The sequence below is a fragment of the Ascaphus truei genome, chromosome 1 (genome assembly GCF_040206685.1).
Source record: "Ascaphus truei isolate aAscTru1 chromosome 1, aAscTru1.hap1, whole genome shotgun sequence".
Lineage (NCBI taxonomy): Eukaryota > Metazoa > Chordata > Amphibia > Anura > Ascaphidae > Ascaphus > Ascaphus truei.
The window spans coordinates 3,887,311-3,914,588 of record NC_134483.1 but is presented as its reverse complement, the minus strand read 5'-3'; the positions used below and the strand labels follow the sequence as shown (position 1 = coordinate 3,914,588).

At 49.4% G+C, this 27,278-nt stretch overlaps 1 protein-coding gene across 5 annotated transcripts; it reads left to right on the top strand.

Moving 5' to 3' along the window:
• The first annotated feature begins 2,791 nt into the window (after positions 1-2,791).
• Positions 2,792-26,803, top strand: LOC142468372 (uncharacterized). Of its 5 annotated transcripts, none has more exons than XM_075575027.1 (5): positions 2,792-3,328; positions 12,558-12,835; positions 14,284-14,397; positions 14,753-14,866; positions 21,499-26,802. In XM_075575027.1, exons 2-5 carry the CDS (start codon positions 12,637-12,639, stop codon positions 22,878-22,880), a joined length of 1,809 nt encoding a protein of 602 aa, XP_075431142.1. In that variant the 5' UTR covers positions 2,792-3,328; positions 12,558-12,636; the 3' UTR covers positions 22,881-26,802. The 5 variants fall into 5 exon arrangements, with proteins under 5 accessions (XP_075431142.1, XP_075431239.1, XP_075431233.1 ...); XM_075575124.1 differs by having other exon boundaries at positions 3,147-3,300; positions 21,499-26,803; XM_075575118.1 differs by lacking the exon at positions 2,792-3,328 and adding an exon at positions 4,086-4,432.
• Positions 26,804-27,278: the final 475 nt, after the last annotated feature.

Here is a 27,278-nt window from a genome sequence, read left to right as displayed (position 1 = left end):
GCTCAGAGACAGTCAGCACATTGCTCAGAGACAGTCAGCGCGCTCAGAGACGGTCAGCACATTGCTCAGAGACGGTCAGCACATTGCTCAGAGACGGCCGGCACGCTCAGAGACGGTCAGCACATTGCTCAGAGACGGTCAGCACATTGCTCAGAGACGGTCAGCACATTGCTCAGAGACGGTCGGCACATTGCTCAGAGACGGTCGGCACATTGCTCAGAGACGGTCGGCACATTGCTCAGAGACGGTCGGCACATTGCTCAGAGACGGCCAGCACATTGCTCAGAGACGGTCAGCACATTGCTCAGAGACGGTCAGCACATTGCTCAGAGACGGTCAGCACATTGCTCAGAGACGGTCAGCACATTGCTGAGACGGTCAGCACATTGCTCAGAGACGGTCGGCACATTGCTCAGAGACGGTCGGCACATTGCTCAGAGACGGTCGGCACATTGCTCAGAGACGGTCGGCACATTGCTCAGAGACGGTCGGCACATTGCTCAGAGACGGTCGGCACATTGTCAGAGACGCGCGCTCAGAGACGGTCGGCGCGCTCAGAGACGGTCAGCACATTGCTCAGAGACGGCCGGCACATTGCTCAGAGACGGCCGGCACATTGCTCAGAGACTGCTGGCACATTGCTCAGAGACGGTCAGCACATTGCTCAGAGACAGTCAGAGCGCTCAGAGACGGTCAGCACATTGCTCAGAGACGGCCGGCACGCTCAGAGACGGTCAGCACATAACTCAGAGACGGCCGGCACATTGCTCAGAGATGGCCGGCACATTGCTCAGAGACGGTCGGCACATTGTCAGAGACGCGCGCTCAGAGACGGTCGGCGCGCTCAGAGACGATCAGCACATTGCTCAGAGACGGCCGGCACATTGCTCAGAGACGGTCGGCACATTGCTCAGAGACGGTCGGCACATTGCTCAGAGACGGTCAGCACATTGCTCAGAGACGGTCAGCACATTGCTCAGAGACGGTCAGCACATTGCTCAGAGACAGTCAGCACATTGCTCAGAGACGGCCGGCACATTGCTCAGAGACAGTCAGCACATTGCTCAGAGACGGTCAGCACATTGCTGAGACGGTCAGCACATTGCTCAGAGACGGTCGGCACATTGCTCAGAGACGGTCGGCACATTGCTCAGAGACGGTCGGCACATTGCTCAGAGACGGTCGGCACATTGCTCAGAGACGGTCGGCACATTGCTCAGAGACGGTCGGCACATTGCTCAGAGACGGTCGGCACATTGCTCAGAGACGGTCGGCACATTGTCAGAGACGCGCGCTCAGAGACGGTCGGCGCGCTCAGAGACGGCCGGCACATTGCTCAGAGACGGCCGGCACATTGCTCAGAGACGGCCGGCACATTGCTCAGAGACGGCCGGCGCGCTCAGAGACGGTCAGCACATCGCTCAGAGACGGTCAGCGCGCTCAGAGACGGTCAGCACATCGCTCAGAGACGGTCAGCGCGCTCAGAGACGGTCAGCACATTGCTCAGAGACGGTCAGCACATTGCTCGGAGACGGTCAGCACATTGCTCGGAGACGGTCAGCACATTGCTCGGAGACGGTCAGCACATAGCTAGGAGACGGTCAGCACATTGCTAGGAGACGGTCAGCACATCGCTCCGAGACGGTCAGCACATCGCTCAGAGACGGTCAGCACATCGCTCAGAGACGGTCAGCGCGCTCAGAGACGGTCAGCACATCGCTCAGAGACAGTCAGCACATCGCTCAGAGACGGTCAGCACATCGCTCAGAGACGGTCAGCACATTGCTAGGAGACGGTCAGCACATTGCTAGGAGACGGTCAGCACATTGCTAGGAGACGGTCAGCACATCGCTCAGAGACGGTCAGCACATCGCTCAGAGACGGTCAGCGCGCTCAGAGACGGTCAGCACATCGCTCAGAGACGGTCAGCGAGCTCAGAGACGGTCAGCACATTGCTCGGAGACGGTCAGCACATTGCTCGGAGACGGTCAGCACATTGCTCGGAGACGGTCAGCACATTGCTCGGAGACGGTCAGCACATTGCTAGGAGACGGTCAGCACATCGCTCAGAGACGGTCAGCGCGCTCAGAGACGGTCAGCACATTGCTCAGAGACGGTCAGCACATTGCTCGGAGACGGTCAGCACATTGCTCGGAGACGGTCAGCACATTGCTCGGAGACGGTCAGCACATTGCTCGGAGACGGTCAGCACATCGCTCCGAGACGGTCAGCACATCGCTCAGAGACGGTCAGCACATCGCTCAGAGACGGTCAGCACATCGCTCAGAGACGGTCAGCGCGCTCAGAGACGGTCAGCACATCGCTCAGAGACGGTCAGCACATCGCTCAGAGACGGTCAGCACATCGCTCAGAGACGGTCAGCACATCGCTCAGAGACGGTCAGCACATCGCTCAGAGAGTGTGTACAAATGTTTACAGCCGCATCCGGCCCGATTCGAGCGAGCGAGGTGTGCGCCTGCGCAGTTCCTGAGGAACACATCCCTGCGCTGCTGAGTTACCATATTTATGGGTCATTCATACAGTGTGGTGCATTATGGGTATGCCATTAATCTGACGGATGTTACAGTACCAGTACCGGTACCGGTATTCCTGACTCCTTTCTGCTATTCTATGGCCTGAGCTACGCTGTGACGAATCAGGGGAAGAGGGCAAAACGGGTCAGATGGGCGTGACAATGGCGTCAGGGGGCGTGACCAAAACGGGTCGGGTGGGCGTGGCAATGACGCAGAGGGCGGGGCCATCGCACTGCAGGGGTCCCTCCCGCCCTCACAGATATTAGGAGCGCGCACAGGTTCCTTTATATCCTCAGCCCCGCCCCTTCCCGCTGTGTATCCCACTCCCGCGTGCACCTAGTGACCCCCGGGTCACCCCCTCATATCAGGAGCAGGCGATGTATACACAGCTACATGCAGAAGTAACTCTCTCTGCCTAGCACAGTGTCTGGGAAATGTTACTGTGCTGCTTCTATGTGTCACTGGTACTGAAGGCTAGAAAACTACAACTCCCATGATGCCCTGCGTGTGAGCATGCGCAGTAGGACATAGTGCTGTGACCCGGATGTAGCAGGCAGTGATACAGGGAGGGTATGAGAGCTGCACATTGCCCTCACCCGGAAGGAGATTAAACATCTTCCCAGCACCCACAGAGGGGAAAAACAGGTCCAGCACCCATCCTGCACCCACAGAGGGGAACCACAGGTCCAGCACCCATCCTGCACCCACAGAGGGGAACCACAGGTCCAGCTGCTGCCCATCCTGCACCCACAGAGGGGAACCACAGGTCCTGCACCCACAGAGGAAAGCCACAGGTCCAGCTATTAGGCGGGGGGCTGATCAGCTAGCAGTGGAGGGGGGGACACAGCAAGCAGGGGGTGGGGGACATTGAGAATGTTGAGGGGGCGACATAGAGAGCAGGGGGAGGGGGGATACAGCAAGAAGGGGGGGGTGATACAGCAAGAAGGGGGAAACAGCTAGCAGCAGGGGGAAGAGGGACACAACATGCAGGGGGAGGGGAGGGACATACACAGTATACCATACACAGCTGGTATACACAGTAATTACAGGACACGGTGTGTGTGTGTGTGTGTGTGTGTGTGTGTGTCACACTGTGCGCTCCCTGCTGCTGGTATACACAGTAATTACAGGACACAGGGTGGGTGTGGGTGTGTGTGTGCCACACTGTGTGCTCCCTGCTACTGGTATACACAGTAGTTACAGGACACAGGGTGTATGTGTGTGTGTGTGTGTCACTGTGTGCTCCCTGCTGCTGGTATACACAGTAATTGCAGGGCAGGTCTCAGGGATGAGATCAGGAATCCTACAGATACAATGTGTATCAGCTCAGGTCTGTTCCCCTGCAATGTGTCTGCACAGAAAGATGGGAGGGGGGGGGAACACAGGTAGCGGAGGGAGAGAGGGGGGGACGCAGGTAGCGGAGGGTGAGAGGGGGGGGGCACAGGCAGCGGAGGGAGAGGGGGGGGACACTGCTAGTGGAGGGAGGGGGGACACTGCTAGCGGAGGGGGGGGACACAGCTGAGGGAAGGGGGGACACAGCTAGCAGGGGGGGACACAGCTAGCAGGAATATCTGGGTTTCTAGGTTAGATCCAAATAAACGAGACGTCCCCTCCCCAGGACATACATTGAAAACGAGCGGTAACTCTCAATGGTGTATGTAACGTGTGAGGGAGTCCCAGAGCTAAGGAGCAGTGAGGGTGAAAGGGTTAAGGCGAAACCATTATCAGCGAAAGGGGTGGAAACGAGACAGTTCTGGATAGAGCGCAGGAGACTATCGGGCATAACGAGAGCTCAAATGTGATCTGTAGGGAGGAGCAGATGAGGGGAATTCTATAGGTAACAATATTTTCTTCCTTTAAAGGGACAATCCCTCTTTGGGTTTGTCACAGGAGACCAGGTAATGTACATCTTTTTTACAGGATCATTCACTGAGCAAAACAAGGTGATGAAACAAATTGTAATTTATTCGCATTAATTAATTTACACACAGTGGAACACAGAATACAGACAAAAAGACACACTTACTGGGGTTCTGGGGTAAAAAGCTAGACTTTCCTAGGTGCAGGGAACACTAAATAAAAGTTTTACCCTGACCGGGACTTCGCCCGGAATCTCCTGGTTCCCAAATTGACGTGAAGTTCCACACGCCACCTCTCCCATCTCTTCTGAGAACTTGGATTTTTCTTGACCGCGAGCTACCACTGATTCTCTGGAACCGAAATCGGCATCAAATTCCTGACGTGTTCGATTTTGAGAACTTGGTCGCTAAAATCGGGACTCAGACTCTGCGGGCGCTTTTCTGGCTTGAAATCGAAGCCGGTTCCTCTGCAATTCGCGCAAGAGCAACTTTGAAAAGCCCGCGCTCTTACTACTGGGGATCTCCAATCTCATTGGCTCAGACATTTCTTATAGTATTCTGAGTTTCATTCATCAAACTCAGCAGCCAATCAGAACCAAGCCGGTATGAGAAACCGGGTCAGTGGGAAATATTAAATTGCCAAGGGACATGCGTGAGTTTGCCACCTCCGTCCCTGGCTATCTCAAGCCACCCGCTGGGTCAGGCTCCAGTAAGTCTGGCAGAGCAAATGGCAGCCCGGACGACTGCCATTGTTCCCCAGACCTGGGTATTTGAGCCCTTCCCTGCTACCCAGATGGCTTTCGCACCTTTGGCATCTCTGGCTACTTTGAACTCTGATGTCCAGCAGACTTACTGGCGCCTATGGGTTAGCCCTGGCAGTCTGTTTGGGCATCGGTTCCGAAAGTCCCAAGCACATTACAGTATATTAAAGCATGGTAATACACTCCTAAGTCTCTTTGGTATGGGGAATAGAATAAGAAAGATGCAGTATACTTTATTCCAATCAGCCTTATTCCCTGTACACTATATCTTTTGAGACTTAGTCTGGACTCTGAGAGCCCCCCCCCACACCTTATCTATGGTTGTGGTACCCACATATCTAATACAGGTTCTGGGTCACCTTGGCACTAGCAGGGGTACCCCCCTTAACCCAGGGATACCCTCAGCTAAAGGGACACTTGTTCATCCCTGTGCCTCATTCACCTGTCTGGGCTGTGCTGAAGCAGGGTACCCTAGTGGTGAGTCGCGCTTGCATTTTCAAGAGGGGATATTGCTGGGACAATGTGCCTACATGTATCTGAGAATCAGGCATGATTCCCGGGTACATTTTTAGGGGAACCGGAAACTCCGGACCCCAACTACCTAGGCAGATTCTGACAACAATACCTCCGCAAACCCTCGTCCCCCTCCCCCCCCCCCCCATGAAACTCATCCCCTAGTAATCCCTGCTCGCTGGCATGCCAGGAAAAGGAAAAACACAAACAATACTTTATTTGCGCAAAGTACAGTGGAAGCATAACATGTTACTGGGTCCGAGAGCTAACTCTTGATCCCTTATGTCCTATAAATTTGTTAAAATGGACATTGGAAAATAATTTCTTTAAAAAGAAATGTTGTTCTAAGGAATGCTGTGAGATGGCAACATTCATGTTATATGTATGTATGTATGTATGTGTGTATTTCTCCGCACTGGCTGCCTGTAACATGTGACATTCAAAGCCCTACATGGCCAGAGTCCCGGCTATCTGAGAGAGCTTCTAGTTTCCTAGTTCCCCACACTCCCATTCGCTCACTTCCATCTGCAGGTGAAGGAATCCTAACCGTTCCCAGAATCTCATTGACTTCCTTTTGGGGCCCGAGCTGTTAGCCACGCTGCTCCCTCTCTCTGGAACAAACAGGCTCATGACCTACCTGTTTACCCAGGCATTTAATGAATGACCCACAACTTGTCCGGCATTTAATAGCTACAGCACCGTCTCATCCTGTATCGTATCTTTCCGTGTGTTTGGCCTCTTGTATAACCGTAATGTTTTCTTCTTTTTCCCCTTTTGAAACTGTGAAGCTGTAATGCTGTGCTCACCACAAACAAGGTGGGACCACGGTGCTGAGGTGGGAATGGATAAAACGACAGCCACAGGGTCGCATCTGGATTGTAGATTTGATCGGGTTAGCCGGGTCAGGGTTGGAGAGGTACGGATTGTCGATATACTTGCCGAGGTCAGAGTAGGAGAGGTACGGAACGTTGCAGGTACTATTAGCCAGGTCCGGGATTGGAGAGAGTAGGTTGGTTGTGGTCCGGTTGCCGAGGTCAGGTATGGAGAGAGAAGAATCGTCAAAGAGAGCCGGGTCGGTACACAGAATGAAGCAGCAAGACCTGTGGAGGCAGAGAGAGGTAAGAACAACGTAACTGGTTCTATGCTCAGCCAAAGTGCTAGTGGCACAACTGAGCATATGTAGGGGAGAGCAACCTATGGACTAGCTGCAGCGTGGAGGTGTGGACCGGGTGGTAGCAATGATAGGATGAAGTGCAGGAAGGTCTCTGATAGCGAAGAGGCTGCCTGACTACTGAGTGCGCGTCCGTGTGCACGCCGTGCATGCCTGGGCACGGTGTGGGAGAGGAGAGCAAAGGGGGCACGGGAGTGCGCACGCCCGAGGCTGTACGGCGTGTCTGGCGAGGGAAGTGGGTGGCGCGGAGGGTCTCGCCGTCATGCGGTGAGTGGGGAGCGCGCTGAGGGCAACGTGGCTCCCTGAGCCTCACACTACCCCCCCTTTCAGGAGCGACCTCCAGGCGACTCCAGAATGACTTGAGGGGATACTTTTTGGTGCAACCGCTTCAAGAAATTGGGTGCATGAACTTAGTGGTAGGGGATCCACGAATGTTCCTCAGGTCCAAAGCCCCTCCAATGCACCAAGTATTGAACTGCTCCTCTAGAGACTCTTGAATCCACGATGGTTTGTATCTCGTACTCTTGTTGACCTTGTATGAGTAAAGGAGGTGGAGGTGCTGCGGAATCCGAGAAGCAGGGACTCCGGAAGACGGGTATCAGGAGAGAGACATGGAATATTGACGATATCCTCATTGAAGACTGGAGCTGAAGGCGATATGCCACAGGATTAATTTTCTCCAAGACTGGGTAAGGACCCAGAAATTTCGGCGCCAGCTTTTGTGGGTACTTTTAGGCGGATGTTCCTGGAGGATAGCCATACCCTGTCTCTAGGTTTGAACTCTAGAGGCTCGTGGTGGTGGCGGTGGCGGTCTGCCTCTAGTTTTTGCCTAGAAGTAGCATTTTTCAGGTTTTCTTGGATCCTCTTCCAAGAGCTCTGTAAGGACAGAATCCGGTTGTCTGCTGCTTGAAACCCAGTGGACGAGGAGGTGGTAGGAAGTCGAGAAGGATAGAATCCGTAATTGATCAAAAACAGTGAATCCCGTGTGGATTCGTTCCGTAGGGAATTGTGAGTGAATTTGGCCCCAGGGAGAAGATCCGACCAGTTATCCTGAGTGTCGGAAATGAAACAACGCAGGTACTGCTTGAGGGTTTGATTGGTTCTCTCCGTCTGACCATTAGTTTGCAGGTGATATCCTGAATATAAATGTAAAGAGATGCCCAACCTTTTAGAAAAGGAACACCAGAACCTGGAGACAAACTGTGAACTCCGATCGGAGACGATGGTTTGTGGTACCCCATGTAGGCGGAAGATCTCCTGGACGAAAACGTCCGCGACTCTAGGCGTGTTGGGAAGTCTTTTTAGAGGGATAAAGTGCGCTTGTTTGGAAAATCGGTCGATGATGACGAGAATGGTATTCATCCCCTTGGAAGTGGGGAGATCCACTATGAAATCCATTGATAAATGTTTCCATGGACGATCCGGAATGGGAAGGGGTAGTAAAAGTCCCGGTGGTTTGCTTTGGGGAACTTTGTTCCGGGCACACGTAGTGCAGGCCTTAACAAACTCCTTGATGTCGCCTTGCATACCTGGCCACCAAAAGGTTCGTTCTACAAGATCAATGGTTCTCCGGGTACCTGGGTGTCCGGACGATTTGGTGGAGTGACACCATTCAAGCATTCTGTTTTTTTTTTTTTTCGTATTGTGGTGCAGTGAAGAGGCGACCCTCCGGTACTTTAAGACCTTCTGGGACCAGGTTTTGGTCCCGGTGGATATTATGCATGACGTCAAATGAGTTGGCAGAGATAATGTATTTAGTAGGGAGTACTGTCTCTAGAAGATCCTCGGATTTATCCTCCGCATGGAATTTACGTGAAAGGGCGTCAGCCTTGAGGTTTTTTGATCCGGGAATAATGCATATTATATAATTGAAGCGGAAAAAGAGGAGCGACCAGCGGGTTTGTCGAGCACCAAAGCGACGAGCACCCTCTATGTAAAGGAGATTCTTGTGGTCGGTTAGAATGGTAGCAGGATTTTCCGTACCCCCCCAAAACGTGCCTCCATTCCTCCAAGAGCAAGCTTGATTGCTTGCAGTTCCCGGTTCCCCACGTCATATTTCCATTCTGCAGAAGAAATAGTTTTCAGAAAAATGCGCAGGGATGTAATCTTGCCAGCTGTGATGTAATCTTGCCAGCCATCCTTTGAGATAAGATGGCACCGGCCCCAAAGTCGGACGCATCCACCGCCAGGGTAAATGGTAGTTTGGGGTCAGGGTGTACCAGGATAGAAGCATACACAAATACCCTTTTTAGTTGGTCGAAGGCCAGGATGGCTGCTGGTGTCAGAGGCGGAATCTGCATCTTTCTTGGTCAAAGCCGTGATGGGGGCTATGGTGGAAGAGAAGTTTCGGATGAATCTGATAATAATTGGCAAAACACTGTATGGCTTTGAGAGTGGTGGGCCGGGCCAATCCACGACTGCCTTGGCTTCGCTGGGTCCATTGAGTAACCTGAATCGGAGATGATATATCCCAAAACTGCCGTGGAGGTCTGATGGAATTGGCATTTTTCCAGCTTAGCGAAGAGATGATTCTCTTGAAGGCGTAACAGTACCTGTTTGACATGCCCGACGTGTTCCTGGGCCGTTTTGGAAAAGATCATAATATCGTCTAGATAGACGATGAATTTATTAAGAAGGTCCCAGAATCTCATTGACTAAGTCCTGAAAGACCGCCGGAGCGTTGCATAAGCCGAAGGGCATGACGAGATACTCATAGTGCCCATCACGGGTATTGAATGCCATCTTCCATTCATCACCCTGGCGTATTCTAACAAGATTGTAGGCGCCGTGAAGGACCAACTTAGTAAAGATAGTTGTGCCTTGTATGCGGCCGAACAGTTCAGAGATTAAGGGTAGTGGGTAACGATTTTTTAGGGTAATCTTGTTGAGTCCTCTATAGTCGATGCACGGCCGTAAGGACCCATCTTCTTGACAAAAAAGAACCCGGCTCCAGCTGGAGAAGGGGACTTCCGGATAAAAACCCTCTTTAGATTCTCTCGGATATACTCGTTCATGGCTTTGTTCTCCGGGAGAGAGGGTGGATACGATCTTCCTCTGGGAAGTACAGAACCCGGCAAAAGATCGATAGGGCAATCGAAGGGACGATGTGGAGGTAGGATTTCGGATCGTGCTTTATTGAAGATATCGCGGCATTCCTGGTACACTTCCAGTAGTGAGTTCATCTCTTCTAAAATGGTATATAAGCCACCAACTTTATGAACCGGCCTCGTGCAAGTCGCAGTACACCGAGAACTCCATACGATAGGTTCCTTATTGGTCCAATCAATATCCGGGTTATGGCGTTGGAGCCACGGAAGGCCTAGAATTACCTCAATGGAGGGGGTATGAATAGCGTCAAGGTGGATCTCTTCCTTGTGGTCCCCTCCCGTCTGTAGCTGCAAGGGGATGGTCTGCAGGGAAATGAAGGCTGGCTGTAACGGTTGTCCGTCGATGGCCTCCAATCCTACCGGTTTCTTCTTGCGGGTAAGTGGAATGTTGTTCCTCTCCGCGAAGGACTGGTCGATTAAAATTGCCTCCCGATCCTGAGTCTACAAATGCCAGTGCGGCAAATTGAAATGTCTCCCCTGTGAGAAGGACCTGAATCAAAATCCTGTTTGGGAAAACCGCTTTAGTGATAGGGGAGATAGAAAGTGTTCCCAACGAGAATCCGCTGATCTCATTGGGAGTTGGCATTTCCTGGCTTGTGGGGACACTGGAGGACCTGATGACCGTTATGGCCACAGTATAGGCAGAGGCCAGCGCTGCGCCGATGTTGCTTCTCGGATGGGGACAGCTTAATACCCCCATAGGCTCAGGAGCATCAGAGTGGGTGGTGGAGTAGTAGAGTGAAGGAAAGGTGAACTGGGTACCTGTTGTCGATGCCGGGAAAGTTCTGCCCTCCTCTTGTAGGCGTTTGCCCACTGGGATAAAGCTGGTGATCAATTCCTCTAGATCTGTATGGCATTCCTGCGCTGCTAGTTCGTCCTTTAGGGGTTCAGAAAGACCCTGTCAGAAGGCGGAAGACAATGTCTCATTGTTCCATCCAGTCTCGGACGCAATGGTGCAGAACTCCAGGGCATACCTAGCGAGCAGTCGGTTTCCCTGGGAGATATGGAAGAGAGAGGTGGCCGCAGTCATCTTACGTCCTGGGGTGTCAAACCCTACGAAATTCCCTGGTGAAGAGATCGATGACCTGTGTAAGGTCCGACCTCTGCTCCCAGATGGGAAGCCCAAGCCAGGGCATCGTCCGTGAGGAGCGAGATGTATGCGAGTTTGGATCTTGAGGAGAAAAAACGAGAAGGGGAGATCTCGAACTGAATAAAGCACTTGTTAAGGAAACCTCTACACCCGTGCGGGTCCCCGGCAAAACGGTTAGGCGTCGGAAGGCAGGGCTCAGTAGCGGGCAGAAAAATAGCAGCTGAAGAGGCCGGAGTGGGTGCAGGAGGGGCTGCCTGTGCCTGAACAGTGAGAGAATGGAGGCTTTGCTGAAGCAGGTCCATCCGTCTGTCATTTTGCTCTAGGTACGACCCAAGTCTGGTAAACAGGTTGGAATGTGAGGACAGAGTTCGCTCCACCTCAGCAGGGTCCATGTTTGTGGGGCTGAGCATACTGTCACGCTGTGCTCGCCACAAACAAGGCAGGACCACAGTGCTGAGGTAGGAATGGATAAAACGCCCCCCACAGCCACTGGGGCGCATCTGGATTGTAGATTTGGTCGGGTTAGCCGGGTCGGGGTTGGAGAGGTACGGATTGTCGATATACTTGCCGAGGTCAGAGTAGGAGAGGTATGGAACGTTGCAGGTACTATTAGCCGGGTCCAGGATTGGAGAGAGTAGGGTCGTCGTTGTGCGGTTGCCGAGGTCAGGTTTGGAGAGGGAAGAATAGTCGACGAGGGCCGGGTCGGTACACAGAATGAAGCAGCAAGACTGTGGAGGCAGAGAGAGAGGTAAGAACAACGTAACTGGTTCTATGCTCAGCCAAAGTGCTAGTGGCACAGCTGAGCATATGTAGGAGAGAGCAACCTATGGACTAGCTGCAGCGTGGAGGTGTGGACCGGGTGGGAGCAGTGATAGGATGAGGTGCAGGAAGGTCTCTGATAGCAGAGAGGCTGCCTGACTACTGAGTGCGCGCCCTCTGTGAGCGCCATGCGTGCCTGGGCACGGTTTGGGAGAGGAGAGCAAAGGGGGGCGTGGTAGTGCACGCCCGAGGCGGCGTGGCTGTCTGACGGTGCTTGCGAGGGGAGCGGGCGGCGCGGAGCGTCCCGCCGTCATATGCGGTGAGTGGGGAGCGCGCCGAGGACGGCATGGCTCTCTGAGCCTCACAGAAGCGCTTTGAGTCCCATTGGGAGAGAAGCGCTATATAAAAATAATGTGTTCTTATTATTACACTATAGAACTGTACAGCGTGTTACTATGTTGTGATAAGAGGACATCACTATTCTTATGGCTGCTGATCTCTGACTCTTTATTCTGCGGTTTGTATAACTAGGTGGTTATGTTATAACTTCATTCTGATACATTCATGTAATTTGCAGTGATTGAAATTAAGTTCCTGTTTGAGGAAGGACTATATGTTTGTTTTGGCGCCCCTGTCTCCTCTAACTACTTTGGGGCTGTTTTATGTTCATAATATTAGGTTTGAATGCTAATATAATATTAAATGCTGTATATTTGTCCAAGAAAACAGATCATACTAATTACATTCCTTCTCTTCTATACAGGCGCAGCTGTCACCCAACAAATATAAACCAAGGAACCTCCTATCTCAGCACCTACAGAGGGGCACTGCCCACTACCAGCATGGACAGAGGGGCACTGCCCACTACCAGCATGGACAGAGGGGCACTGCCCACTACCAGCATGGACAGAGGAGCACTGCCCACTACCAGCATGGACAGAGGAGCACTGCCCACTACCAGCATGGACAGAGGAGCACTGCCCACTACCAGCATGGACAGAGGGGCACTGCCCACCACCAGCATGGATCCACTCCTTTTAAGTGAGTATAGTAGATATTTTGGTGGCTTTGAAACCTGCAAGAAGGGAATGGCTGATTATTTAGCAGTTATGTGAGTCAAGCCCCAAACTAATTCATCTTGTGTTCTCATAGAATCACTAGCAGGTAAGATATGTCTGTCACTGTAGCCCAGGACTTTTAACACCATTTATATTTAAGGGATTATTCAATAGGCAAAACACAATAATGAAATAAAATGAGGTTTATTTGGATAAGACCTCTGAAACACACAGAAATATAAAATATAGAGAATATACCCACTTACTGGGGTCTGGGGTTTGAGGACTAGACTGTCCTAGTTGCAAGTCGCCTGCTTCAGCAATGGCTTACCTTGATAGGATCCTTGTCCTGGACCGAAATCCAGCCTGCTGGTGGGCCTCTCCATGCTTCCCTGTGTGAATAGGTATTTCACTTCAGAAGCACCTTTGAGAGGCCCGCCAGCAGCTGCTTGTCTTCCAATCTCCAACAGGAAAAGAGTTATCTGCTACACTGCTCTCCCTTATATAGGGCCAGCTCCATATTTAATATTCTGCAATAATAGGAGGGAAGAATTCAGAACTTGGCAATGGAAATCGTGCTTATGAATTTGAACTCCAGGAACTGCTTTCCTGGCTAGCCCCATACCCCCTGGGGTCCTGGCTCCCCTGAGTCTACGTGAAACAAAGGGCTTTCTACTCCAGATATCCTGTTCACCAAATGATTCTCCCCCTCTGGACATCCCTTCCTTGTTGATCTATGGATTCTATGCAAACTAGCTGGCATCTTAACCATATGCCCGGGCTGTCTGTATAGAGCCTTATAGTAAACGCAAAGAGCCTTATAGTAACCGCAGAACTCGATTATAAAGTACACTTTATTACAGAATATACTTTGGGGGACCTTATACTTATAACGGAAATAACCTGGGGATATTTGGGCTCAAAATCCAGGAGTCTGGGGGACACTGGGTTGCCCCGGTGTAATTCACCCTGCGTACCAGCAAATCATGCCTGCTCGCCGGGGAGAATTAAACGACTACCGGTAACTTTGGCCCCCCAACTCCTGCATCTGAAATAATTGTATTTCCACCCAAATGACCTCCCTAAAACTGACACACAAGAAATGTCACAGTTCTAGGGCTAAGTGAACATGAAATAGGAAAAAACAGGGTCATTTTATTTTCCTACATGTATTATCCCTGGTCCCTGGCGTATGGAGGTACCAGGGACCCCATGGGTTCAGGGGTAACCAGCGGGCTTAACCTTTATTAGATAGCCTGGTTACCCCCTCCCGTCACAATGTCTTCAACTCTGTCATTTTCTGCCAGAAGTGTCAGTTAAACATTTCTTTACGAGAGGTATTATAATATACCAATATCAGAGGAGGTGAAATCACAAGAAGATTTCCCACTCCCAGCTTTACAGGAGGGATTTCCCTTCTCTCGTTGTCAGGTTTCCCAGTGATTGTACCGGAGAGGTTAGAGATTAAGTCAGAGGAAGAAGATCCGAACACTGAGGAACATCTCACCCCAATAAAGCGAGAAGTAGATACATTTCCTATAGGTGGTAAGTACCCTTATATCCTCATTTGTCTTTATTCAATTTGTGTAAAAAAAAAAATGGGCTAAAATGTATAAAATATTAGGAAAAGTAATATTAAAGCATGGATACATTTATAAGCTACATGTTCTAGTGAAATAAAAACAGCCATAATTTGTCTGTTATACTGAGAATATTATTGTTATTGAGGTTTGAACAAAACTCCAACATGTTTACAGCACTCAAAGGGTTAATAACAAAGTAAAATCAATTACTACTTCCCTCCCCTTAGGAATCATGAACATATTTCTGTATAGTGAAATTACAATAAGATTTCCCACTCCCAGCTTTACATGAGGGATTTCCCTTTTCTCGTTGGCAGGTTTCCCAGTGATTGTACCGGAGAGGTTAGCGATTAAGTCAGAGGAAGAAAAGCCGAACACTGACCAATATCTCACCCCAATAAAGCATGAAGTAGATACATTTCCTGTTGGTGGTAAGTACCCTTATATCCTCACTTATCTTTATTCCATTTGTGTAAAAAGAAAATGGACTGAAATGTCTACAATATTAGGAAAAGTAATATTAAAGCCTGGATACATTTATAAGCTACATGTTCTAGTGAAATAAAAACAGCCATCATTTGTCTTATATTGAGAATATTATTGTTTATTGAGGTTTGAACACATTGATTCTAATCTACATGTTCTAGTGACCCTCTTCTCTCCCCCCATCCCCCCCCCCCGCCACCACCGCAGTCCCACTGGGCACCACCCCACCACCCATCACCCCCAGCCGCACCGGCCCAGTGTCTCAGGAGCACCTCTCCCTCTCCTCACACGAATCGGCGGCCGAGCACCTCCCCCCTCACGTGCCAATTCCCCCACCGCCCCCATCAGCCGCCCATCAAGTCACTGTCACCCAGGCACGCAGTCATCTTCTTTTGTTGAAAATATAAAAATAAACAGGTTGCATCGTTTTTAGTGGTAGGCGCGCTATGGGTTGGGGTAGGGGGGTGAGCAATGGGTTTGGGGGGGGAGGTGCCCTGCTCCTTTCATTTGTCCTGGGCCCTATGATTTCTGTTGGCGGCCCTGCTCCCGCCCGCCACCGCAGCGGACAGCCCGCCCCGCAGTATGTCAGCTTCCGCCACCCACCCTGTCACACACCGCACCCAAAATCACCTACCCCCCGCAGCGCGCCACCGCGCCCCCCCCCCTCACTAAACTCCCCGCCAGGACCTGCAGTGAGCCACCGGTGCACAAACAGTGAGCCACCACCGGACAGCTCTGAAGGGGGGGGGGGGAAATCACTACCCAAAGGTGAGCCACTGCTGCTGACCTCTGAAGGTGGGGATTACAACCTGCCCGCCCCCCCAGGGAGCCGCTGCCCGTAGCTGTGAAGGGGAAGGGAATCCCAACCCTACCGCCTGCCCCCCCAGTGACCCACCGCCGAGCTCTGAGGGGTGGGGGGGGAAATCGGAGATGTGAAGAGGGGGGGGCTGAGCTGTGAAAGGGGGAAATCAGACATGTGAACGCAGGGTGGGGGACCGGAGTTGTGAAGGGGGGAAACGGAGATAGGGGATGAGCGGAGAGCGAAGGGGAGAGGGAAAATTACATCCCAGGCAACGCCGGGTATATCCGCTAGTGTGTGTGTCTCTCTCTTTCTCTCTCTCTTTCTCTCTCTCTTTCTCTCTCTCACATATAGCAAAATCAGACATTAGGAAAGGAAATCCCTGCCCCGAAGAGCTTACAATCTAAGAGGTTTAATGGGAAACTTACAGAGACAGCAGGTGAGGGAGTAAGTGCTGTAGATGGCAGTGCTTGGTCACATTGGGTGGTAGGAGTGACTGAGTGTGGGACATTAGCCATGAGGGCAGGCTGTTGGGATGCTTGATTTTGTGGGGTAAAATTTAAGCAAGGTCAGTGTTAAATGAAAAGGTTAACACCATTTACAGGGGAAGAGGTGGCAGGGAAGCATGAGTGAGATCAGGTGTGTGTCTGGCTTCAGGCTTAGGGGAGATCCCCAGCAGCAGGAAGGAGTAGATAGAGGGTGTGAATAGAGGATTTGTGGGGGTGCTTTTTATTGAGGGGTAAAGAAGCTGTTGGGAGAGAGGTGTATAAATAATGGTGCAGTGGGGAGTGGGGATGTTGTAGAGAACAGAAATGGGGGGAGACTGAGGGAGGCGGGGCAGTGACATCGCTGAGCCAATCGCCCGCGACGCACTGACGTCGACGTCACGGCGCCGACGTCACGGCGCCGTGACGTTGACGCAGCCCCACTCTCATTGGAGGTTTTCAGCGAACAGCGCGCTGAAAAACAGCTTGGCGCTCAGCTGAAACCTCCAACTCCTCCGCACGCCTGCGGACGCTCGCGCGAGCCCCCTCTCAAGGCATCCTCATTGAGGATGCAGGGGCTCAGCGCTGAGCGTCCGCACGCCTCAGCACGGCCTGTCCTTGTATGGACTCGGCCTAAGGATGACCTTACATAGTAGATGAGGTTGAAAAAAGACTTCCGTCCATCAAGTTCAACCTATGCTAAATTTAGACAACAGATATGATAAAATATCTATACAAAAAACCCCAGAGTTATATCATCCAATGATATCTCATAAGGGGGAAAAAAAAATCTTCCTGACTCCAAGAATTGGCAATCGGATTAATCCCTGGATCAACATCCTTCCCATGTATACTTATTTGGTATATCCCTGTATACCTTTCCTATCTAAAAAGACGCCTAACCTTTTTTTTGAACAAATCTATTGTATCTGCCATCACAGTCTCCATGGTTAATGAATTCCACATTTTAACTTCCCTTACTGTAAAGAACCCTTTCCTTTGTTGCTGGTGAAATCTCCTTTCCTCCAACCTAAAGGGATGGCCCAGAGTCCTTTGTACTGCCCTTGGGATGTATAGTTCATTTGAAAGCTCCTTGTATTGTCCCGACTATATTTGTATATAGTTATCAAATCCCCTCTTAGACGCCTCTTTTCTAATGTAAATAAATCTAATTTAGCTAGTCTCTCCTCATAAATTAGATTGTCAATCCCCTTTATTAATTTGGTGGCTCTTCTCTGCTTTCTCTTTACTTCCATAATGTCTTCGGATTGGTGCCCAAAATTGTACTCCATATTCAAGGTGTTGTCTTACTAATGCTTTGTAAAGGGGCATAATTATTATGTTTACTTCCCTTCCATCCATTGCCCGTTTGATGCAAGATAAGATCTTGTTTGCCTTTGCAGCTACTGCATGACTTTGGGCACTATTGCTAAGGCTGCTGTCTACAAGCACTCCTAAATCCTTCTCCATCAAGGATTCCCCCAATTTATCCCCATTTAATTTGCAATTCGCCTTTTTATTCTTGCATCCCAAATGCATAACCTTACATTTATCTGAATTAAACCTCATCTGACATTTACCTACCCACGTTTCCAGTCTCTCCAAGTCCTTCTGAAGAGAAATTACATCCTGCTCTGATTCTATTACCTTACACAATTTAGTATCATCAGGAAAGATGGAGACTTTGCTCTCGATCCCAACCTCAAGGTCCTTAATAAACAAGTTAAAAAGCAGGGGTCCCAGTACCGATCCCTGAGGTACTCCACTCACGACTTTAGCCCAACCTGAAAAGGTCCATTTATTACAACCCTCTGTTGTCTGTCCTTTAACCAGTTTTCAATCCAGGTGCATATATTATTACGGAGTCCAATTTTCTTTATTTTGTACACCAACCTATTGTGTGAAACCATATCAAAAGCCTTTGCAAAATCTAAGTAGACCACATCAACTGCATTACCCTGGTCTAAATTCCTACTTACCTCCTCAAAGAAACAAATAAGGTTAGTTTGGCATGATCTATCCTTCATAAATCCATGCTGACTATTACTAATAATTTTGTTTTCCCATTAGATATTCCTGAATATTATCCCGTATTAAACCTTCAAGTAGTTTCCCCACTATTGAAGTCAGGCTTACAGGTCTGTAATTTCCCGGTTGTGATCTAGCTCCCTTTTTAAATATAGGCACCACATCTGCTTTACGCCAATCTTGTGGTACTGAGCCTGTGGAAATGGAGTTCTTGAATATTAAATATAATGGTTTGGCTATTACTGAGCTTAACTCCTTGAGAACTCTTGGAAGTATGCCATCGGGGCCAGGTGCCTTATTTACTTTAATTTTTTTCAAGCCGCTTATGAACTTCTTCCTCAGTTAACCAATTGTTCATTAATATGGAGGTTGTGGCTTCCTCCTGCTGCACTACTATTGAACTTGCTTCTTCCCTGGTAAACACAGAGGCAAAGAATTTGTTTAATACCTCAGCTTTTTCCTTATCTCCAATAATCTGCCTACCCATCTCACACTGAAAGGGTCCTATATTTTCTTTTCTCATTTCTTTGTTATTAAGGTACTTAAAGAACTTTTTAGGGTTGACCTTACTTTCTATTGCAATCCTTTTTCCATTATCCATTTTTGCTAATTTTTATTACATTCCTTATAATTCTGATACGATGTCTCTGTCCCTTCTGACTTAAAGAATCTAAACGCCTTCCTCTTCTTGTCCATTTCCTCCCATACCTGTTTATTTAGCCACATTGGGTTTGACTTATTTCTTTTATACTTATTACCCAAGGGTATATACACTGATACGTGTGCTTTTCTAACAATGTTTTAAAGACTGCCCATTTATCTTCTACATTTTTCCCTACTAAAACATCATCCAAATGTATTACTTGTAGATTAGACCTCAGTTTATTAAAATCTGCCATTCTAAAGTTTAAGGTCAAAAGATGGGAGATGAGGGTATGCATGAGAGTTGTAGGAAAGGGCAGATTGTGGAAACTTTGCTGAGGGGGAAAGCGGCATTATTTAGCAATAGCCTGAATGTGAGCAAAGGAAAGGGACGAGTCAAATGTTTAACCAAGGCAGCGTGCTTGTGATATTGGATGAATAGTAGTGTTATTGACACCGACAAAAATGGTGACACAAAATAAAGCAATTGGGCCTGGCTTATATGTCCATGTAGTCTTCTTCCAACTATCTTTACGCTATAGATTTCTGTCTGGTTGAGTTGCACAGTAGATGAGGTTGAAAAAAGGTATATGTCCATGTTCATGTACAAACAATAGGGGAGCCACTGCTACTGCCACAATAGTGGTAATGGTGAGCGGTGCTATTGGGTAATGGTGAATACAAAACTGAGAGAGAACCCAACTGTAGCACTCAAGCTCACCCTCTGGTGAAGAATGTAGTAATTAAAACGTAATCTTTATTATTAGCAACAAAATAAAATAAAGGGTGTTAAAATGACAGACTTTAGGTATGTGCTGGATCCAATGCTGACAGCCGTACAGGCTCAGGATCCTGAAATATGAGTGTGACGGTGTAAAATGCCACTAGCACACTGAATCACAGTCCTTGTAAAGGATCTGTATAGAGGTGGATACGTACAGGGAAATATCATATACAAGGTAATATACGCTGTAAATCACTGGAACACGTAACCTGATAAATCAAGGTAAGGAATAGGGTGATTGGATTTACAGTAGCCGGTGGGTGATTGTGGTGTCACATTTATTTTATATAGATACACCACAATACAACCGGCAAGGAGAAGGTGTGATCAGAGTAAGCTGGGTGCTCTCTGTATAACTGTGGGCAAAGGTATGGGTGAATCTATACCATTGCTGTTGCTGGCTTGACCTCAGGTAACCTATAGGGGATCTACAGCAGTGATCAAGGTAGGTGTATATATTTGATATCACATATCATCAAAATCACTGAGATGGAACTGCTCAGGTAAGTACTTAGGGCCAATGTCACTGTATATGGTCCCTTTAAATACAGACCCCTAAGCGTGGATAGACATATCAGTAGGGCTGACATCAGTGCTTTGACCCCAAATAACCTTGTGGTGAACCATAAAATATAGAGGGTGTCCACTGTTCACCCTTTGCGTAGGGAAGGTTAGTAGCATGTAAGCATAGAGGCAAAAAGTACTTGAACAACAGGGTCAGCCTAGTAACACACAGTTGTAGCAGCTACTGCTGTTCACATGAATAAAAAGTACTTACCACTTCGCCTTGAGAATGCGTCTCTCGCGAAACGCGCGCGTCGGCTCCGTTTTCAGACGTGCACGCGCACAGTTCTGACTTCCACCACACCTGACTACCTCGCACTTCGAGCTGTACGTGTACTACACAGGCTTATTATGTGCCCCGACGGACACTATTAACCTCCAGAGTTACAGGGCAACTACACCCTCTCAAGTGATATACATATGTACTTATGATTAGTTTTATTACCTGATCAGTCAGGTTTACTTACCTCCGGCTCATACATGGTTACAAGAGTCTCTTTTGACAGCATATCTCTGCTTTACTTACCTTTATACAAGAGTCTCCTCTGTTAGCAGTATATATGGGCAACTAATCAGTACTCATATATCAGGATCCTGAGCCTGTACGGGTGTCAGCATTGGATCCAGCACATACCTTCAGTCTGTCATTTTAACACCCTTTATTTTATTTTGTTGCTAATAATAAAGATTACGTTTTAATTACTACATTCATCACCAGAGGGTGAGCTTGAGTGCTACAGTTGGGTTCTTTCTCTCTCAGTTTTGTATGTCCATGTTCAGCCAATACTAAATTTAGACAGATACTTATCCTACAGTATATCCGTATTTACAGTATTTTGATCTGGAGGAAGGCAAACTGAAAGCCCCAGTGAAATATTATCCAGTGATGTCTCAAAGTTGATATTAAATAGAACAGGAGTTCCTTAACTTCATGAACCATGTTCATAATGATTTGGAGGATGTACCTGTACACTTAGATCAATAATCAATACAGTAATCAATAAAAATTATTATATATGTATAAAATTTATTCACTGCGAGCTGCCAGAGACAAATTGCAGGTCTTTGGGAACCCACTATGCAAATGATTGGGGGGCACCAGATATCATGGGGCCACAATTTTAAAGGGTTTAGAGCAAAGAGAATATTTATTAAGTAGACAGTGATAAAGTAAATTCTGCAACGCATACTGTATTTTGTTAGTAATTTGCTTTCAGTTATTTGATTTACAGATTGAAAACATTTCAGTTGTCTTTTCTTGTTTGATTCTCTTAGCGAAATTCGTGAATGATGAGCAGAACTGGAGCTCTGATTTATCAAGAAGCTGGTTTATTCATCACTGCCCTGAAGTTCCAGAAACAAATGATTCCTGCAATATGTTGGACACGTGCAAGAAACGAGTGCCACATGATGAATTCCCAGGTCTTGTACAGCGCACAGCACAGACTGACTCGAAGTATGGATCAAATAAAAGATATGAGAGAGATTCAAGAATAAGCTTCAGTGCTCAGCTTTTTGTCTGTTGTAAATGTGGAATAAGTTTCTCACTGGATAAGGATCTGCTCACACACATCTGTGTCCACACTAGTGAGCAACCCTTTACCTGTACAGACTGTGGAAAAAGTTTTTCATTGAAGCAAGAACTCCTTTCACACCAGAGGATTCATACAGGGAAGAAACCTTTCACATGTACAGAATGTGCAAAACAATTCAGTTCTCGGAAGGACTGCCGCAACCACAATAGGATTCACACAGGTGAGAAACCTTTCACATGTGGAGAGTGTGAGAGAAACTTTTCACAGAAGTCCAACCTCCTCAAACACCTGAGGATTCATACAGGGGAGAAAAAGTTCACATGTACAGAATGTGGGAAACAATTCAGTTCTCGGAAAGACCTCCGCCTTCATGAGAGGATTCACACAGGGGAGAAACCTTTCACATGTACAGAGTGTGGGAAAAGCTTTTCACAGAAGACCAACCTCCTCAATCACCAGAAGATTCACACAGGGGAGAAACCTTTCACATGTACAGAGTGCGGAAAAAGCTTTTCACAAAAGATCCAACTCCTCATACATGAGAGGATTCACACAGGGGTGAAACCTTTCACATGTACAGAGTGTGGTAAAAGCTTTTCACAGATGGGCAACCTCCTCAATCACCAGAAGATTCACACAGGGGACAAACCTTTCACATGTACAGAGTGTGGGAAACGATTCCGTACTCCGCACACTCTCAAACAACACAACAAGATTCACACAGGGGAGAAACCTTTCACATGTACAGTGTGTGGGAAAAGCTTTTCAGAGAAAAGCAACCTCCTCAATCACCAGCAGATTCACACAGGGGAGAAACCTTTCACATGTACAGAGTGTGGGAAAAGCTTTTCACAGAGGATCTGCCTCCTCAATCACCAGAAGATTCACTCAGGGGAGAAACCTTTCACATGTACAGAGTGTGGTAAAAGCTTTTCTTATAAGATCAGTCTCCTCATACACCACAGGATTCATACAGGGGAGAAACCTTTCACATGTACATTGTGTGAGAAAAGCTTTTCACGGAAGAGAAGCCTCCTCAATCACCAGAATATTCACACACGGTTGAAACCTTACGCATGTACAGTGTGTGGAAAACTATTTTGTACTCAGAGCCACCTCTAAAAACACGAGAGGCTGTTCACAGGATAATCCTTTCACATGTACAGAGTCTAAATGCACTAGATTGCATCCTGCAAATAAACAGTTTATTAAGCTAAAATGTCTCGTGTAAGTCTTTATTAGAATAGTGCAGCAACAGAAGATATCCTGCTCCAGGTTTAAACGACGCGGCAGAATTGAATCCCGGTCACTCTTTAACTGCCTGCACCTCACAAAGAGAAACTACACTGACTATAATTATCTAAACGGAGAGTGGTAAGATCTAAACTCTTTATCCTGAATGTACAGAGGGGAAAAGCTTTTCACAATAGAAGCCGTCTTGCACACCAGAGGATTCATATAGGTGATTAAATGATTTGCTTGTTCAGAGTAGGATTGGGCAATATATCGGTAGCATAGCAGTACTGTGGTAATAAAATTACCGTTAACTTAATACTTACCATTATTTTTTACTATGGTATTCCATTCTGCTGGCTAAGTGGGGGTGGTTTCTGGAAGAAAGATTATTTGTGGCAGGTCAGACAGAGATAGGACTGGGGGAGAGACAAATTTGTCTCTGACAAGTCTCTGTAGCTGGAGGGAAATGTGCGTTGGACACGTAATGACGTCATCGGTCTCCACTATGGAGATGTTTTAGACCGAGGTAGGCAACCCTGTCGCCAATCACCACAAGTGGCGAATCGGCCATGAAAGTATGGCGAATTTGAGTTTGCCAGCTCCCACAGTAAAATCAACTTTTTTCTGTCAGCGTGTGCTGGTTTCCGCTTTCTGAATGAGTCAACTAAATGAACCAGCCTATTTTTATCTGGTTTAATACTGATTGGCCGGCAAAGCCGGCCAATTCAGTTAAACAGCAATTCTGCTTGTTGCCAAGTAGAACAAAGAAAAACCAGTCAAACAAATATATAAGGGAATCAACAAGTGCACTGTAAAAAGTGCACTTAACCCTTCTTTTTTAACTCAGAAGAACCCATGATGGGGGATACCGAGCAGAGCACCCCGCCTAACGCCCACTGGGAGGCAAACTCCGAAACCGTCCCAGCGGACTCGGCGTACGTGAACTCTGCCCGAATACGGGAGTGCACCAGCACCCGGAACACTGCCACGATGTTCGTTGGGACCCCCCTCTCCAAACTCTGCTTCCTGGTCTTGTAAATGACTACCTTAGCCACTGCCAGGAGCAGGTTGACTAGGAGATCCCTAGGCTTATTGTCTCGGGACACTGGGCACCCAAAAATAAAAAGATGAGGGGAAAAACCCAGCCAGAACTGCAGAAGAAGGCTCCTCAAGGTGGATAAGAGGGGCTGCAGTCTGGCACAGCTCAGGTAAATGTGGATTACGGACTCCCGCTCGCCACAGAAGGGGCAGGCGGCGGGGGAGTCCGCTAAGTGTGCCAAGTACTCTCCTGTGCTCAGTGCACCGTGGAGGACCCTCCAACTCAAATCCCCGGCGGGACGGGGAACCAAAGCTGAATAGAGCTCTCTCCACCGGGGTCTCTCGCCCTCGTTCGCAAGAAATACCCGCCTCCAGATGGTATCTGGGCGGGTGACAAGGGCGAGGTAGTGCACTATATGGAGCACCAGAGAATACAGGACTTTCCTCGGCATGCCGCGGAAACATGCCGGGGACATATCCCCCAACCTGCTGAGGTTGGGGGAGATAGGAGCCCGAGGGGGTTGCCGTGGTTTGGGTTCTACGCAAAGATCCGGAGAGCTGAAGTTGATAGGTTGACAAGGCTCTCCGGTCTGCAAAACCCCCTCGATGAAGGTGCGTGAGTCGGGGTGGATTGCATCTTTAATCTCCCGGATCAAACGACGAGGGACACGGGCAGTAAGCATACCCATACGGGGCGCAAGCACCTCTGCGCTTACCCAGTCTCGCCGCTCATAGTCCAGGAGATCCCCGACTCTGGTCACTTGCGCCAGGATTAGACGGCAGCAAATAGAGGGTGAATCCAACATCCGTGCCCCCACTGCCGGATTATACAGCAGGGGCTCGGCGAGGAAATCAACCCCCACCGCCTGTTCCTTCCTGGTCGCGGAGACCAGTTTCCAGGCCTTTAATAAGTCCCGGTAGTATGCCGGTAGCTCCGAGAGGTTTCTTCCTAAACCTTCGGGCCTGATGATAAACAGTTGCCTGTCATACCTCATACTGCGCAGTTGGCGAAAGAAACTGGTCGCCAGCTGGCACCACTGCGGAGACGGATCCGCGAATAGGTATCTCTGCAGGTATTGGAGGCGGAAAGTGTGTAACTGGGAGCGGACACACACCACTCCCTGTCCACCCTCCTCCAAAGGAAGGCACTCAACTCCCGCAGAGACCCAATGCTTCCCCATCCAGAGAAAATCCATCAGTCTTCTCTGGATCTTGTTGATAAATTCGGGGGGTGGACCCATGGCTATCAGCCGGTGCCAAAGCTGACTGGCCACCAGCTGGTTGATCACCAGGGTTCTTCCCCTAAGGGAAAGCATTCTCGACAGATACACCCATGACCCCAGACGAGCAATGACCCGTTCTTCATGATCACTGAAGTTTTCTGGGGCCGGGTCCTCCGCAGCAGACAGGTAGACTCCCAGATACTTGAGAGTATCGCTCTCCCACGAGACATTCCGAAACGCGGGGGGCAAGGAGTCCACCTGTAAGGGACCCACCAATATGCCGGAGCACTTGGACCAGTTGATCCGAGCAGAAGAGGCCGCGGTGTAGACCTCTTGGCACGCTTGTGCCCGCTCCAGATCATCTAGGTCCTGGGCCACTAGGAGCACGTCATCGGCATAAGCCGACAGGACTACTCGCATGTCGGGCTCCCGCAGCACCAGCCCGGTGAGCCTCCTCCTCAGTAGGCAGAGGAAGGGCTCAATGGCCAGCGCATACAGTTGCCCAGACAGGGGGCACCCTTGACGTACTCCCCGACCAAACACAAAAGGTGCCGTCAGGGACCAGTTGATCTTCACCAAACACTCTGCAGAGGCGTACAGCATCTGGAGAAAGCCCACAAATTGTGGGCCGAAGCCAAACGCCCGCAGGGTCTGCATAAGGTAACGGTGATCCACTCTGTCAAACGCCTTCTCCTGATCTAGGGACAGGAAGGCGAGTGATAGACCAGTCCTCTGCACGTAGTGCATCAGGTCCCGGACCAGAAAAATATTGTCATGAATGCTCCGGCCCGGGACAGTATAGGACTGGTCGGGGTGAATCACCTCTGCCAGCACGGACTTGAGCCTCAGCGAAAGCGCTTTGGCTATGATCTTATAGTCCGTGCTGAGCAGTGAGACCGGTCGCCAATTAGAGATCTGACGGAGATCCCCCTTCTTCGGCAGCAAAGACAGTATTGCCCGCCGACACGAAAGTGGCATCTCACCGATCTCCAGGGCTTCGGCTAGGACCTCGGTGAAATCAGGTCCCAGCATCTCCCAGAAAAACCGGAAGAACTCCACAGTCAGCCCGTCTAGCCCCGGCGCTTTTCCGCGGGACATGAGACTGAGGGCTTCAGAGAGCTCGGCCAGAGTCAAAGGTAACTCAAGGCGCTCCCTTCCATCCTCACCGACCGTGGGAAGCCCCTCCCATAAGACCCTGCATTTATCTGGCTGGATGGACTCCGGAGAGAAAAGATCTACATAGAATCTCCGGGTTCTGTCCCGGATGCTCTCCGGGTCAGTCAGAGGGGTACCGTCCTCTGCCAACAGGCATGTGATATGTCTACGGTTTCCCCTCTTTTTCTCCAGCGCGTAGAAGAGGCGCGACCCGCGATCCATCTCTCAAAGGAAGTTGATGCGGGATCGCACATACGCCCCCCGAGCTCTCCGATCTTCCAAGTCCCGGAGAGCGCACTTCCTCTCCACGTACATACTCTGCAGGTATTGGTCTCCTGTCACAGACAGCTGCTTCTCGAGATCGAGCACCTCCTCCCTGAGGGCCTCGATCTCAGCATCGCGCCGCCCGCTGGCACCTTTTGTGTACTCCTGACACACGAGGCGCAGATGAACCTTGCCCACGTCCCACCACTGCTCTAACGTGGCAAAGTCTGACCTGCAACCTCTCCAGGCCATCCAAAAGTCTTGGACCGTCGTCGCAAACCCCTTGTCCTCCAACAACGTATTGTTGAAGCGCCAATATGCGGCCGAGGGTGCTGCAGGTAGCAGCGTCACCGTCACAGACGCACAATTGTGGTCCTAAAACGGCGCCACCCTAATGGCACTGGACTGGGCTCTCGACAGGCTGTGGCTGGAAATATACAGCCTGTCGATCCGGGACCAGGACATCCGTTCACCCCTAAACACCCTAACATGGGTGAACTCAGTGGATGCCTCAGGATGTTCTCGCCAGACGTCTACCAAGGAGTAGCGGGTGATGACCTCCCGCAAGGCTGACGCAGAACACGGGTGTGGCTCCGGACCATTC

What these genes read in the sequence shown, in the direction of transcription:
- LOC142468372 (XM_075574937.1), top strand. Translation starts at nt 12,457, where the DNA reads ATGTTCATAATATTAGGTTTGAATGCTAATATAATATTAAATGCTGTA. An exon ending in CATGGATCCACTCCTTTTAA is followed by an intron (nt 12,836 to 14,283) that starts GTGAGTATAGTA and finishes TCTCGTTGTCAG; the next exon opens with GTTTCCCAGTGATTGTACCG. An exon ending in AGATACATTTCCTATAGGTG is followed by an intron (nt 14,398 to 14,752) that starts GTAAGTACCCTT and finishes TCTCGTTGGCAG; the next exon opens with GTTTCCCAGTGATTGTACCG.